This window comes from Capra hircus, chromosome 29, assembly GCF_001704415.2.
Source record: "Capra hircus breed San Clemente chromosome 29, ASM170441v1, whole genome shotgun sequence".
Classification (NCBI taxonomy): Eukaryota; Metazoa; Chordata; class Mammalia; order Artiodactyla; family Bovidae; genus Capra; species Capra hircus.
This window is the reverse complement of record NC_030836.1, coordinates 11,876,754-11,890,680: the sequence shown is the minus strand read 5'-3', so window position 1 is coordinate 11,890,680 and position 13,927 is coordinate 11,876,754. Positions and strand designations below refer to the sequence as shown.

The 13,927-nt window shown below is 41.2% G+C and overlaps 1 protein-coding gene across 6 annotated transcripts in view; it reads left to right on the top strand.

Annotated features, from left to right (window-relative positions):
- ANKRD42 (ankyrin repeat domain 42) overlaps positions 1-10,368 on the top strand; it is a 58,838-nt gene extending 48,470 nt beyond the window's left edge. For 2 of the 6 annotated variants that reach the window (XR_001917480.1, XM_018043075.1), the window contains 2 exons: positions 4,335-4,479; positions 9,184-10,368. Coding sequence is in view for 5 of the 6 variants with exons in the window: in XM_018043075.1 (XP_017898564.1) it covers positions 4,335-4,479; positions 9,184-9,273 (235 nt within the window). In the remaining variant the exon portion in view is untranslated. The remainder of the gene's footprint in view (positions 1-4,334; positions 4,480-9,183) is intronic. The other 4 variants (XM_018043076.1, XM_005699470.3, XM_018043074.1 and 1 more) reach the window with 3 other exon arrangements.

Below are 13,927 nucleotides of genomic sequence, written 5' to 3'. Positions count from 1 at the left end.
CTTGCTTATAGTTTCCCTCATTGCTCAGAAGCTTTTAAGTTTAATTAGGTCCCACTTGTTTATTTTTGTTTTTATCTCCATTACTCTGGGAGGTGGGTCATAGAGGATCTTGCTGTGATTTATGTCATCGAGTGTTCTGCCTATGTTTTCCTCTAAGAGTTTTATAGTTTCTGGTCTTACATTTGGATCTTTAATCCATTTTGAGTTTATTTTTGTGTATGGTGTTAGAAAGTGTTCTAATTTCATTCTTTTATATGTGGTTGACCAGTTTTCCCAACACTGTTTGTTAAAGAGATTGTCTTTTCCCCATTGTATATTTTTGCCTTCTTTGTCAAAGATAAGGTTTCCACAGGTGCTTGGGTTTACTTCTGGGCTTTCTGTTTTGTTCCATTGATCTCTATTTCTGTCTTGTGCCAGTACCATCCTGTCTTGATGACTAGCTTTGAAGTGTCTATCTGAAGTCAGGAAGATTGTTGATTCCTCTAGTTCCATTATTCTTTCTCAAGATTGCTTTGGTTGTTCGAGGTATTTTGTGTTTCCATACAAACTGTGAAATTATATGTTCTAGTTTTGTGAAAAATACTGTTGGTAGTTTGATAGGGATTGCATTGAATCTATAGATTGTTCTGGGTAGTATACTTATTTTCACTATATTGATTCTTCCAATCCACAAACATGGTATATTTCTCCATCTGTTTGTGTCATCTTTGATTTCTTTCATCAATGTTTTATAGTTTTCTATATATTGGTCTTTTGTTTCTTTAGGAAAATTTATTCCTGAGTATTTTATTCCTTTTGTTGCAGTGGTGAATGGGATTGTTTCCTTAATTTCTCTATTTTTTCATTGTTAGTATATAGGATTGCAAGGGATTTCTGTGTATTACTTTTGTATCCTGCAACTTTACTGTATTTTGATTAGCTCTAGTAATTTTCTGGTGGCATCTTTAGGGTTTTCTTTGTAGAGGGTCATGCCATCTGCAAACAGTGCAAGTTTTGCTTCTTCTTTTCCAGTCTGGATTCCTTTTATTTCTTTTTCTTCTCTGATTGCTGTGGCTAGGACTTCCAAAACTATGTTGAATAGTAGTGGGCAACCATGTCTTGTTCCTGATTTTAGAGGAAATGTTTTCAGTTTTTCTCCATTGAGAATTAATGTTTGTTGGGGTTTGTCATATATAGCTTTTTTTATGTTGAGGTGTATTCCTTCTGTGTCTGCTTTCTGGAGAGTTTTTATCATAAATGGGTGTTGAGTTTTGTCAAAGGCTTTCTCTGCATCTATTGAGATAATCATATGGTTTTTAATCTTTCAATTTGTTAATATGGTGTATCACATTGATTGACTTGCGAATATTGAAGAATCTGTGCATCCTTGGGATAAAGCCCACTTGATCATGATGTATGATCTTTTTAATATGTTGTTGGTTTCTGTTTGCTAGAACTTTGTTGAGGATTTTTGCATCTATGTTCATCAGTGATATTGGCCTGTAATTTTCTTTTTTTGTGGCGTCTTTGTTTGGTTTTGGTATTAGGGTGACGGTGGCCTCATAGAACGAGTTTGGGAGTTGCTTCCCTCTGCAATTTCCTGGAAGAGTTTGAGTAGGATAGGTGTTAGCTCTTCTCTAAATTTTTGGTAGCATTCACCCGTGAAGCCATCTGGTCCTGGGGTTTGTTTGTTGGAAGATTTTTGATTACAGTTTCGATTTCTGTGCTTGTGATTGATCTGTTCAGATTTTCTATTTCTTCCTGATTCAGTTTTGGAAGGTTATACTTTTCTAAGAATTTGTCCATTTGTTCCATAATGTTAAGTTTTAAACCAGCTTTTTCACACTCTCCTTTCACTTTCATCAAGAGACTCTTTAGTTCCTCTTCACTTTCTGCCATTAGAGTGGTATCATCTGCATATTTGAGGTTGTTGATATTTCTCCTATTGATCTTGATTCCAGCTTGTGCTTCATCCAGCCCAGATGTTATATTCTGCATATAAATTAAATAAGTGAAGTGAAGTCAAGTCACTCAGTCGTGTCTGACTCTTTGTGACCCCGTGGACTGTAGCCCACCAGGCTCCTCCATCCATGGAATTTTCTAGGCAAGAATACTGGAGTGAGTTGCCATTTCCTTCTCCAGGGGATCTTCCCAACCCAGGGATTGAACCCAGGTCTCCTGCATTGCAGGCAGATGCTTTACCATCTGAGCCACCAGGGAATAGGGTGACAATATACAGCTTTGATGTCCTCCTTTCCCAGTTTTGAACCAGTCAGTTGTTCCATGTCTGATGCTAACTGTTGCTTCTTGACCCACATACAGGTTTCTCAGGAGACAGATAAGGTGGTCTGACACTCCCATCTCTTTAAGAATTTTCCACAGCTTGTTGTGATCCACACAGTCAAAGGTATTAGTGTAGTCAATGAAGCAGAAGTAGATGTTTTTCTGGAATTCCCTTGCTTTTTCCATGATCCATCCACTTGTTTGTTCCCCACTAGTACATCCTAAGACATTTATTCTTTGGATACAAACTCCTGATACTAGATGTAAATGTAAAGAAAACCTGGCTAAGAATTGGTCAAGGAATGTCCTTTTGATTTTTTAATTAGTTAGATGAAACTTGGAATCAGTCATGGGGCTGAGTTTCTTTTCCTGTTTTATGAATTCTAGGTTTCCATAGTTATGTTGTTCTTTCCTATCCCCAGCCTCAACCCCACTCACTTCCATACTAGAGCTACTATTGTTTATTCTTAGATTGCCCTCTTTGAGACCTGACATCCAACTCAGCCTGCCTTGGGAGTTCTGGTCCCCTCATCATCCCAATAAGGCAGAAAATAACTCTGGTTCAAATCCTAGCATCACTAGTCTGGGTTTATTTTTGTTTATTTTCACATTGTCCTGATATGTCTCCCAACTCCTTGTCCCTGCTCCTTCCTCTCCCACTCTCATACCCTGTGGTCTGTTAATCATGTTAAAACTTAAGCAGATAAATCTCACCTATTGTTCACTGAAAGAAGCCAGGCCCACAAACATATATAATGTACAACTTCATTTATGAGCAGCTGCTGCTGCTGCTGTCGCCTCAGTCATGTCCGACTCTGTGCGACCCCAGGGACAGCAGCCCACCAGGCTCCCCCGTCCCTGGGATTCTCCAGGCAAGAACACTGGAGTGGGGTGCCATTTCCTTCTCCAATGCATGAAAGTGAAAAGTGAAAGTGAAGTTGCTCAGTCGTGTCCGACTCCTAGCAACCCCATGGACTGCAGCCTACCAGGCTCCTCCGTCCATGGGAGTTTCCAGGCAAGAGTACTAGAGTGGGTTGCCATTGCCTTCTCCAGTTTATGAGCATGATAGGTGTTCAGAAGTTTGGGTGTTTGTTCAAAGCGAAGATTGCCTGGGGAGAATGTGAGGAACTTTCTGAGATGACAGAAGTGTTTTGTATCTTGGTAGTCATGGTGGATGCAAAGGTGTACACGTTAGTGGAAACTCATTGAAGGGAATTCCCTGGTGGTCCAGTGGTTAAAGAGCCTGTGCTTCCACTGCAGGGGGCACATGCTGCACGGCCTGGCCATGAAACAAGAAAAGAAAAGAAACTCATTGAATTGTTTACTTGATATTTGTGTAATCACACAAAGTGAATTCTACATCATTAGAAAGAAAGCTGAACAAAGCAAAAGAAATCTAAGTTACTATAGTCCTGCTCTCTCTCTGTCGAGACCCTCCAATGGCTTCCTGTTTCACTGAGTGAAGCCTGGTCCTCCCTGTGACCTGTACAACCTTGCTTGTTCTGGCTTCTTTTACCTCTCGGACTCTACTCCAGTCATACTCGCTTCCAGTTTTCTTCTAGTTCCCCAGGCATTTCTCTGCCTCAGGACCTTTGCACTTGCTGTTCTGTTTGGGATGCTGTTTCCCTGGATATCCACTTAATTATATCTTATTTCCTTTGGAATTCTGCTCACAAGCCCCCTTCTCAGTAAGGCGTTCCCTGGTCACTGTGTATGAAATATTAACCCCTTCCTCTACAACATCGTCTATGACTATCTTGCTCTGTTTTTTCCCTCCCTAGCATTTATTACCTTCCAACATACTTATATTTAAGTACATATATTTTCTTATTTATTTTCTTTACTGTCTTTCTCTCCTGCCTAAGAAAGCCCCATGAGGGCAGAAACGGCCTACTTTGTTCACTACTTTATTTCCAGGATCTAGATCAGTGTGAGCTCACAGTAGACTTTTAATACATATTTGTTGAATACATGATTTATTTGCCTTAAATGTAATGTATGGATACTTTTCACTATTACCAGAAATAATTACTAGTTGATATTGGTTGATTGAAAACAAAATTTTTTGACAGGACTATCAAAGAGCTGCAGGGCCAGCTCGAGTATGAACGACTACGCAGAGAGAAGTTAGAATGTCAGCTGGATGAGTCTCGAGTGGAGGTGGATCAGCTCAAGGAGATGCTGGAAAAAACTCAGGTCCCCAGCTTTGTGGCTGTGGTTGGTATCCTTCTCAACACGTTTATGTTTCTCAAGAGACAGTATATAAGAGTAGCTAAGAGTACAAGCTTTGGATGGAGCTATTTGGGTTTGAATTCCAGCTACAACCATTTTTTGGTTTGGACAAGTCATTTAACCTTTCTGTGCCTTAGGTATAAATTGGAGATAATTTATAATTTCTAGAGTGTTCGAAGAATGAAAGGAATATATATATGTGTGTGTGTATACATATACAAGAGATTAATTAAGAGATTATTAATTTGTACAAAATAAAAAGAAGCCAGGAAGTTTTTATTATAAATCATATTTGAGGTGGTAAAGCTCTAGAACAAAATTAACTCACCCACGAGGACTTTAATAACCACTTTAAAAATACTAAAATAATATATGTCCTTGTTGTTAAATGTTAAAAGCAGGGCAGATGCTCCTTCCCATTCTGAGTTGCATTCTCCAGAAGAAGCTGCTGTGGTTTGGTCTTGTATTAGGCAACATTCTGTTCACCTGCAAGCGCGTGTGTGTATTTCTATATGCAAATACAAACATTTTCTCTGGGTTTTGGTATCTCATCTGTGCTTAATTTTCCAGGGGATATAATTAATCATCATGATCAACTGATTCTCTTCTTTTGCCGTGATCATCTGATCTCATGTTTAGCCCCTGGGGACACTTTAGTATGGAGAGGCTGGCTGGGGAAGTCCTGCGGTGTGGTCTTCTGGACACACACCTTTTATAAACTACCACACTCTGGATCCACCACCTGTCCACCTTGTGGTGGGAAATCTACCAGCTCCGGTCTCCTCAGAGCAGGGACGTACACTGTTCTTTACTAGCTGCCTGTATCTTTTGCTGCACACCTTTTGAGTCAATCCAAATTGATGGTCTGCATAGGACATTTTTGGGGCTTTAGCTGTTTATGATTACTCTTTTCTTGCCCAGAAACATGTGTTCCCAGGGTAAGTTTGACAGCACGCTCTAGAGCACCTCCTCCCTAAGACCTTGCTCTCTACCAGCAATGTGTAGCTCTCAGGAGTGCCGACTTGTGGTCCTGTGCTCTGGGCCCATTGGGTTCTGTGGTCCTGTAGGTTCCACCAGTTTTTGTAAATGAGCAAATGTCACTGACCTCTCATGGAAACTGCTTATTTTCTGTTCTGCAAAAGTTTCTGGGTCTCAATTTCCTCATCTGTAAAATGGGGATAACACCTACCCCACGGGGTATTGATGTTAGATGAAATGCTGTGTGAAAATCCTGAGGTATCTTCTGTCTCCAGTATTCATAGTATTACATTCTCCCTTCCTCATATCCTTTCCTATTTTTATCCTTTCTTTCTTTCCATTTTCTACATTTGAGTTGTATAAACATAGTGGATAAATGTGTAGAGCCCTATGCATCGAGAGGAGAAGGAATTAGTTTATTTTGGAGTCTAAACACATAAAGTATAAATAAAATGAACTTTGGATTCTGTACTTACTTTTATAGAGGCTTCAAGAAGCTCTCACTAAATCTTTCTCCTGCCACCTGCTGATAAAGAGACCCATGATTTGGTCGCCATCTTAAGATTTTGTAAAATAATCTATAAAAGAATCTGCAATAGTATAATTTTTAGCCAGAAAATAATTTCTTAGGCTAGTTTGATGTAATGTACTTAAATCATTTCTTTATAACTGGTTTTGATAATAACTTTCTGTAGTGCTTTCTCATATACTATGTCAGCTTATATTAACCCACCTCACAAGCTTGTTGTTTTCTATTCTCTTACATGTAGCCTACCTTTTCCTGAACTTGCCCAACACTTTCCCACCCCCAGGCCTTTGTTCATTTTGTTTTCATTTGTAAAGTTCATCACACTGCACACTCTTTGGGGTGCTCTTTGATATGTGGCTTCCCTGATGGCTCAGCTGGTAAAGAATCTGCCTGCAAAGCAGGAGACCTGGATTCGATCCCTGGGTCGGGAAGATCCCCTGGAGAAGGGCATGGCAACCCACTCCAGTGTTGCCTGGAAAATTCTTTGGACAAAGGAACCTGGCAGGCTACAGTCCATGGGGTTGTACATGACTGAGCAACTAACACTTTTAATATGTGTATTGTACTTAAAATGTTTACTTAAAAAACTTAAACTAGATGGGAACTCTTAATAGCTTCGGTAGAGATGTCTGTCCACAGATTGAGGCAGCACTGAACTCCTCATGCTTCCGTCTAAAACCACTGTCATTTGGGAGGTCGTTGGTGTAAAGCTTTGGGCCATGCTTGCTAATCTAGAATGGCTAATGTGGAACTGGTAATGTTCCATGATTACTTTCAGGTTTAACTTTCTCTTGTTTTCTACCTACAAGGCTGTCGAATGTGGTTGGACTTTGATATGTTCTCTGCTGGGCTTTTCTCTGTCCTGACATCCTAGCCTGTGAGCCCATTAATGGTCTTTGGAACAATCTGAGAGCTTAAGTGAGTTTATCCATGCTGAGCTATTACTGTAAGGAAGTTCTAGAAGTTTGTGATTTGTCTTTGTATTGGTTATACTCTTTTGACACTCTATTAAGACTTTCCTCACAATCAAGAAGGTGGGATTTACTTCGTTTTAGTTGGGTGTGCTTCCCAGAACTTCTTAGGTTGCGTGGAACTTTGTAAAAACAAGAATCCCATATGCCTGTGTCACCAGTTTCATGTGCAGTGGTGTTGGGCTCTTCAACAAACCTGTATATTCTTTCAGATGGAAACTGGTTAATATTTAGAATACATACATTTTCATAGAGGGGTTTTTGGCTAATGTACACTTAGAATTGCTTTTGGTGCCTAAGCATCATGATTTATGTGTTTAACCTCTCAGTATTGCAGTTCTTTTCTCCCAAGTTTGGGAGAAAACACATATTAGGGAGAAAAAATGTTTCTGGCTATAATTTATGATGAGGAAATGAGTAATCTTGGTGAAGAATGTTCCCCAAATGCAAAAACATTTGGAATCTGGAACTTTCAGTGAACACTTACTGGAGGCCTGTTGGGTGCCAAGCACCTATTTTCTTTTGAACTAGTTTATGGTAAGGCTTGGTTCGATAGAACAAGTTACCTATTTGATGTTAGTTGAGGCTTTGGTATTTAATCACTTTCTAGAGTATTTGGGATTGTTAAAAACCTCCTTTAGGAGTTAGCATATAAAAAATGAAGGAAAATAAATGTTACTGTTAGCAAAAGTCTGGTAACGCTATTAAGCACTAGAAAATTGGCTCTCTCTGACAAGTAGCTTCCTGTCTTTCCCTACATTTTTTGTTTTCTTTCGCTGATTCTTAGTTGGGTGAGGTTAAACTCCTGCCCTACCTCAGTATTTTTCTTTGGTGTACATCTTTGCATTCATCCCGATGATCTTGAGGTCCTACTGTAACCTGGGGGTCAGCTGAGCATCTATTTTCCATCTGCTACTCCACCAGACTCCTGAGTGGGAACCAGCTCTCATGCCTATTTGTATACCTACAGCATAGTATATACAGTACATAGTACAGTTGTAGGAACTCAATGAGCAAATTTTTTGCTGGAAGACAGAATTGAAGAATGGTGTTACATGATCTTAGGTGTCAGACAAAATTTGGACTTAGTGTTGTGACCTTGGGGAAAGTTGTTTAATGTCTCAGACTTCTGTCTGTGTATCTCTAAAATGTTGGTAATACAACCTGCTTCACCTTGTTGTATGTGTAAAGTATGAAGTACAGGGGCACCATCTGCTAAACCCCACTGAAAGGTTTGTTGTTCTTGGTCTTCAGACTGGTTGGTTGGCAAGCTTTTTCAAGAGAAAGGGTCGTATTACTCTATGCACACCAGTGCGTGGCCGCTATAAGGGATGGCTAGCAGATTCTCCATCTATTCCTCGCTCAAGTTTGCAGCTGAGGAAAAGGAACAGATATGTGATTTTGTTTTCCTAACAGCAGTTTGCTTCTGTGTTCATACGCTCGTATGAATTAAGCTGACTGACCTCATTAGCAAAGGTGTGGGTGGGAACACCTTGGGGACTGCCGCCTCTAGTAGTGGGCTCTCCTCATAAGACATGCGCCTTGTGATGTTCCTGAAACTCCGGCTGCATTCAGATCTGTCCTGCTCAACTGAACAGAGCATTTTTGACTAGAAGAATTATTCAAAGATGACTGACATGTATGAGTATCCAGTGTTTCTAGTCTTCTCTTCCTCCTGCCCAGAGCCTTTATTAAGTGAGTCTTCTGTGCTAGATACTGACAATACCATGATGGATGAGAAATATTCAGAAGTAGTACACAACAGGGCAAAGCACGACACAAGACAAGAGCGGTTAGGGGATGTGTGAACAGAGAAGGACGTGAGGGACCCTGGAATGTGACTCCTAGCAGAATGGGGCTTGCTAAGAATCCAAAGGGTGGCATATTAACTTTGTGTTATTTCCTTTAGTAACATGCTGTGTAATGTTGGTCTAAGAGAGAAGCAGGAATGACAAGGTGTTCGGTACTCAGGGTGTGTGAGGGGAAGGCAGGGCTGGCTGATGCCTCCCAGGTTGATAAGTCAGCACATTATGATGCTCTGATGCTTCAGATGTAAGAAGTTATTTACACAAAATTCTAAAAGAGATGTAAACTGGAGTTGAAAATTATTAGCATGGTTTTTCTTTTTTTTGAAACAGATAATGTAGAAAGATGAAAATGTGTCTAGCATAGAAATCCTAATATCTAATTTGGCCATCTTTTCCTTTGTAGGAAGATGACATTTCCTGTGAGTTAAGCAAAGAGAAGAGACGAGTGAAGAAGAAGGTGTCTTCTGGAGGAGTTTTTGTGAAAAGGTACTAAGAGATAGCTTTAAATAAACTTGCTTGATTTTTTCTATTTTTAAATAGATATAAATGTAAATCTATATAAATTCATCTCAGAATTACTCTGATGTGCAGTTATTCCAATTCTGAAGGCAGAAATATATTACATAGTATCAAAGGGATTAAAATTACATGGACTCAGTTGTATTTCCCCTCCCAATATACTTTTTATATATTTATGTAGGCAACTTAAAACTTTGTATTTGTGAATTATTAATTTTCCAAGTATTTACATAAACTTTAAAATATAATGCAGTTAATAATAAAAAGGTTTACTTATAGATATTAAAGATTATTAAAAGTTCTGTTATGGCTTCATAATAAATTATATTTCTTCTACTTTCTAGAGAGTACTATCTTACCAGTGTAGGCATAGCTTTTTTCCCCCCAACTTTTCAAATGACTTTTTAAAATTAATTTATTTTATTGAGGTATAGTTGATACACAATATTTATTTCTTCTGTACAACAAAGTGGTCCAGCTACATAAATATACACCCATTCTTTTTCATATTCTTTCCCGTTGTGGTTTATTACAGGATATTGAATAGTTTCCTGTGGTACACAGTAGTACATTATTGTCTACCCCTTCTGTCTATATAGATAATAGTTTGCATCTGCCAGTCCCAAACTCCCAATCCATCCCTCTCCCACCCGTCCTTCCCTTGGCAACACAGGTTTATTCTATGTTGGTGAGTCTGTATCTGCGTCATAGTTAAGATCATTTGTGTCATATATGTACATTCCACATATAAGTGACATGTCTCTAGCATGCTTCATTTAGTATGATAACTTCTAGGTTCATCCATGTTGCTGCAAATGGCACTATTCCATTCTTTTTTATAGCTGAGTAGTGAAGCCGTTCATTTGCTGGTAGACACTTGTTTCCACATCTTGGTGGTTGTGAATAGGATTGCTGTGAACAGAGAGGGGTATGCACCTTTCTGAATTATAGTTTTGTCTGCCTGTATGCCCAGGGATGGGGTCGCTGGATCATATGGCAACTCTAGTTTTTTGAGGAACCTCCATACTGTTTTCCATAGTGGCTGCACCAATTTGCATTCCCACCAAGAGTATAGGACAGTTCCCTTTTCCTCCAGCATTTATTTGTAAATTTTAAACACATGTATTTACTTTTGGCTGCTCTGGGCCTTCTTTGATGTGTGTGGGCTTTGTCTAGTTGCAGTGAGCAGGGGCTGCCCGGCCTCATGGTGCACAGGCTTCCTGTTGTGGACCATGGGCTCTAGGGCTCACGGGCTTAGCCGCCCTGTGACTTGCAGGATCTTCCCAGGCCCGGGATTGAACCCATGTCTCCTGCATTGACAGGCAGATTCTTAATCACTGGACCACCAGGGAAGTCCTGTAGATTTTCTTACTGATTGTCGTTCTGACCAGTGAGTGGTGGTACTTCATAGTAGCTTTAATTTCTCTAATAAATAGTGATGTTGAGCATCTTTCATGTGCTTGCTTTAGTCATATGTATGTCAAATGGCTTGACTGTTAAAGAACATCTGAACTTGGGAGAAAAAGACTAGTAAGTGTTATTTATTTGTTTTCTAAATGTTTGCTTATTGGACTGTGCCGGGTCTTAGTTGCAGCATGTGGGATCTAGTTCCCTGACTGGGGGTTGAACCTGGGCCTCCTGCATTGGGAGCTCAGTCTTAGCCACTGGACCACCAGGGAAGTTACAAGACTAATAAGTTTTAGAAAAGGACAACTTTATAATAAAAACGAAATATCTCCAGGGAAATTTACATAAAATGAAAATCAGCTCTTATAAAAAGAAAAAATAGGTAATATGTGTTTGCTAAAAATACACATCTAAATAATCTGCTTTAGAATTCAGCCATTGTTCTGTCTTGCAAGCTTTATAAGAAAGGAATAGACAAGGTTGATTGGACAGGATGATAATCATATCCAATGATAATCAAGCCCAAAGCCCTTGCTTCACTGGCAGCAGCCTTCTCACCACACCCCAGACTGTCCAGCCTCTAGGCCCTGGCAGATACTTTACATGGTGCTGAAGGCCATTTTGGCCAAGTATCACCAGGACTCAAATGCCCGGACATGAGTGTGTTTGGTTGCTAAGACTTGTTTAGGCTTGTCAAGGGCTATAAGCAAGTGTTAAAACGTGGCTTACCTATCCTTTCCATAACCCTTATAGTCACTATTGTGCAATAGGCTTTCACTCGGTAGTAAAAATGGTTGTCAGCATTTATTGGGCACTGTGTATGTGATCTGTGTAAGTTCTTCACATGTATTACTGCTTAATTCCCACCACAGCTTATATGATGGAGGTGTAGTACTTGATACATGGAGGTTAAGGAATTCGCCCAGAGTCACACAGCAACATGGAGCTAGGATTCTAACCTTAGGAGGGAAATTTCAGCGTCTACATTCTTCTTTACCACAACCGGAATTCCCAAGTCCAGCATTTCCCTCCCCTTCGGGGACTTCACACAGCCTTACTTTTTCCTTCAAGCCTGTGACTGTAAGGTAATCCCGCCCTGGAACGGTTTCTTCTGTTCGCTCAGTTTTCTCACACTTTGTTGTATTACTTGTTTCAGTTTTCTCAGGGCCATATCTCCGTCTGTACCAGTGAGGCAGGAAATACCGGAGAGCGTTTTAACAGAAGCACGCACCCTTGTGGCAGAGGTTCCCTGGTTGTCTCCCAACTTCTCTTCTTTTTCCAAAATATTAGGATTTACCCGGGCTTGTGGCTCCTCAGGCTAAGGGCTGACTTCTCAGTTTCCTTTGCAGCAGATGCCAGGTTGTGGCCGATAAGAGCGTGAGCAGAAATGCCATGTATAACCTTGTGGTCATGTCTCTGAAGGGAAAGGGTTTGCCCACATCTTGCCCCTTTCTTCTTCTGCAATGCGGTACAGCATAGTCACTGGACACCGCCAGGAATGAACCTGGACACATGAAAAGAAGAGCCTGGATAGAGCTGCTAAGTACTAGAGAAATGCAAATCAAAACTAGAGTGAGTTATCAAAGAACTCAACTTGGAGATTCTTCTTCTGATTAAGGGTATAAAATCTGGAGTTAAAGTCTGTGTGACTTAGCCACTGTGTGACCTTGGCAGCTTCACCGGTGTGACCTTAATTTCACTTAGCTTGTTTCTTTAGCTGTAAAATGAGGATAACCACCTGCCTAAGAGGGCTGCTATGACGAACAGGTGAGTTGGTATATATTATTTAGCATATTCATGTTGTATAATCAGTGTGGCTGTTTTACAGAATGACAGTCACTAATCTCAGTGTTTGTCCATAGCCATTTCCACTGCCTCATTTTTTCCTTTATATTGAGAAAATATTGGGACTCCAGTTCAGAATGGCTTGAAGGACAGGATCATGGAGCTCACTTCCTCCCACAAATACATCAAAAAATGCATCAACACTTGGAACAGTTCTCACAGAATACCTACAAATGCTTGCAGATCTCACAGAACCAAAGCTCCAATCCCCACGTAACTGGGAGTATGAAGGGAAAGGGAGAAGAGGAATTGGGACGGGACTTGCACGCCTGGGAGCCGGCTGTGGAAGAGCGCTCCCTAGGCAGGAGCCTCCTGCGGGGCTGGCAGGCTGGCCGGGACAGGGACAGGTAGGGGACCTCAGGGGCTGGAGGGCGGGGTGGAGTTGGCCCACAGCACTGAAGGGCACAGAGGGACCAACACAGAAGGTCCTGGCCACGTCCCCACACTTCTAGCCCAAGAGGCATACCTGCTGGCGTGCGTGGCATCTGGGTGCGGAAACCTGGGCTTCAGCAGAGTCCTGAGGAGAGGACTCAGTCTGCCTGCGCAGGGAGAGCCCAGTGGGTCTGGAGCAGGGTCCAGGCCACGACTGCCTGTGCACACGTACAGGTGGGGCTGCAGGCCGCACTGACGGCTGGCCGTCCCGCTGCGGTGCTGGGATGCACTCCAGCAGGCTCCTGCTCTGGTGGACTTTTCGACTAGAACCGCACGCGTGCGTGCACCTGAGGGCCTCTGGGCCACTCGTGGGCTCCAGGGCTGCAGCTCCAGTGGCTTGCATGCTGGTGGCTTGCTGAGTACCTGTGCTCTGAACTAATCACCAGGGCTTGATCCCACAGGAGCAGAATGGAATGAGCGCTGTGTGTAGAAAGGCTGGTCCCAGACAGGAGTGGGAAGTGGCTGGGCTACCGGGGCCTGCTTCTCCTTTAATCTCACTGAACCACCTGTGGCAGGGCAGCTGAGGGAGTCCAGTGTTGTGCTATTGGAGCTTCCTTCACATGGAGGGAAGACATAGTCCCCCTTAAAATTTTAGTGTATTTTAAATTGTGCAAATGAATAATTTACCTGTTTACTGTCTATCTTCAACTGAGATCCTCAGTTCCATGGGAAGCTCTGCATGTGGGGACCAACATGCCCATAGCAGGCATTATTTAAGTGAGTAAATGTACTGTAGAATTTATTACAATATGATCTTTACTTATTTATATACAAATTTATTTATAATGTGCTAAGAATTTTCTTAGTCAAGTGAATTCTGAGATATTTTAAATCAGAATACAAGATAATGTGTACAGAAAGTTTTGTTTTGCAAACAAGTCAGCTGTTAGATCTTTGAAACAAATTTAGTTGGAAAGTGTCTGATTCTCACTCACTAGACCATA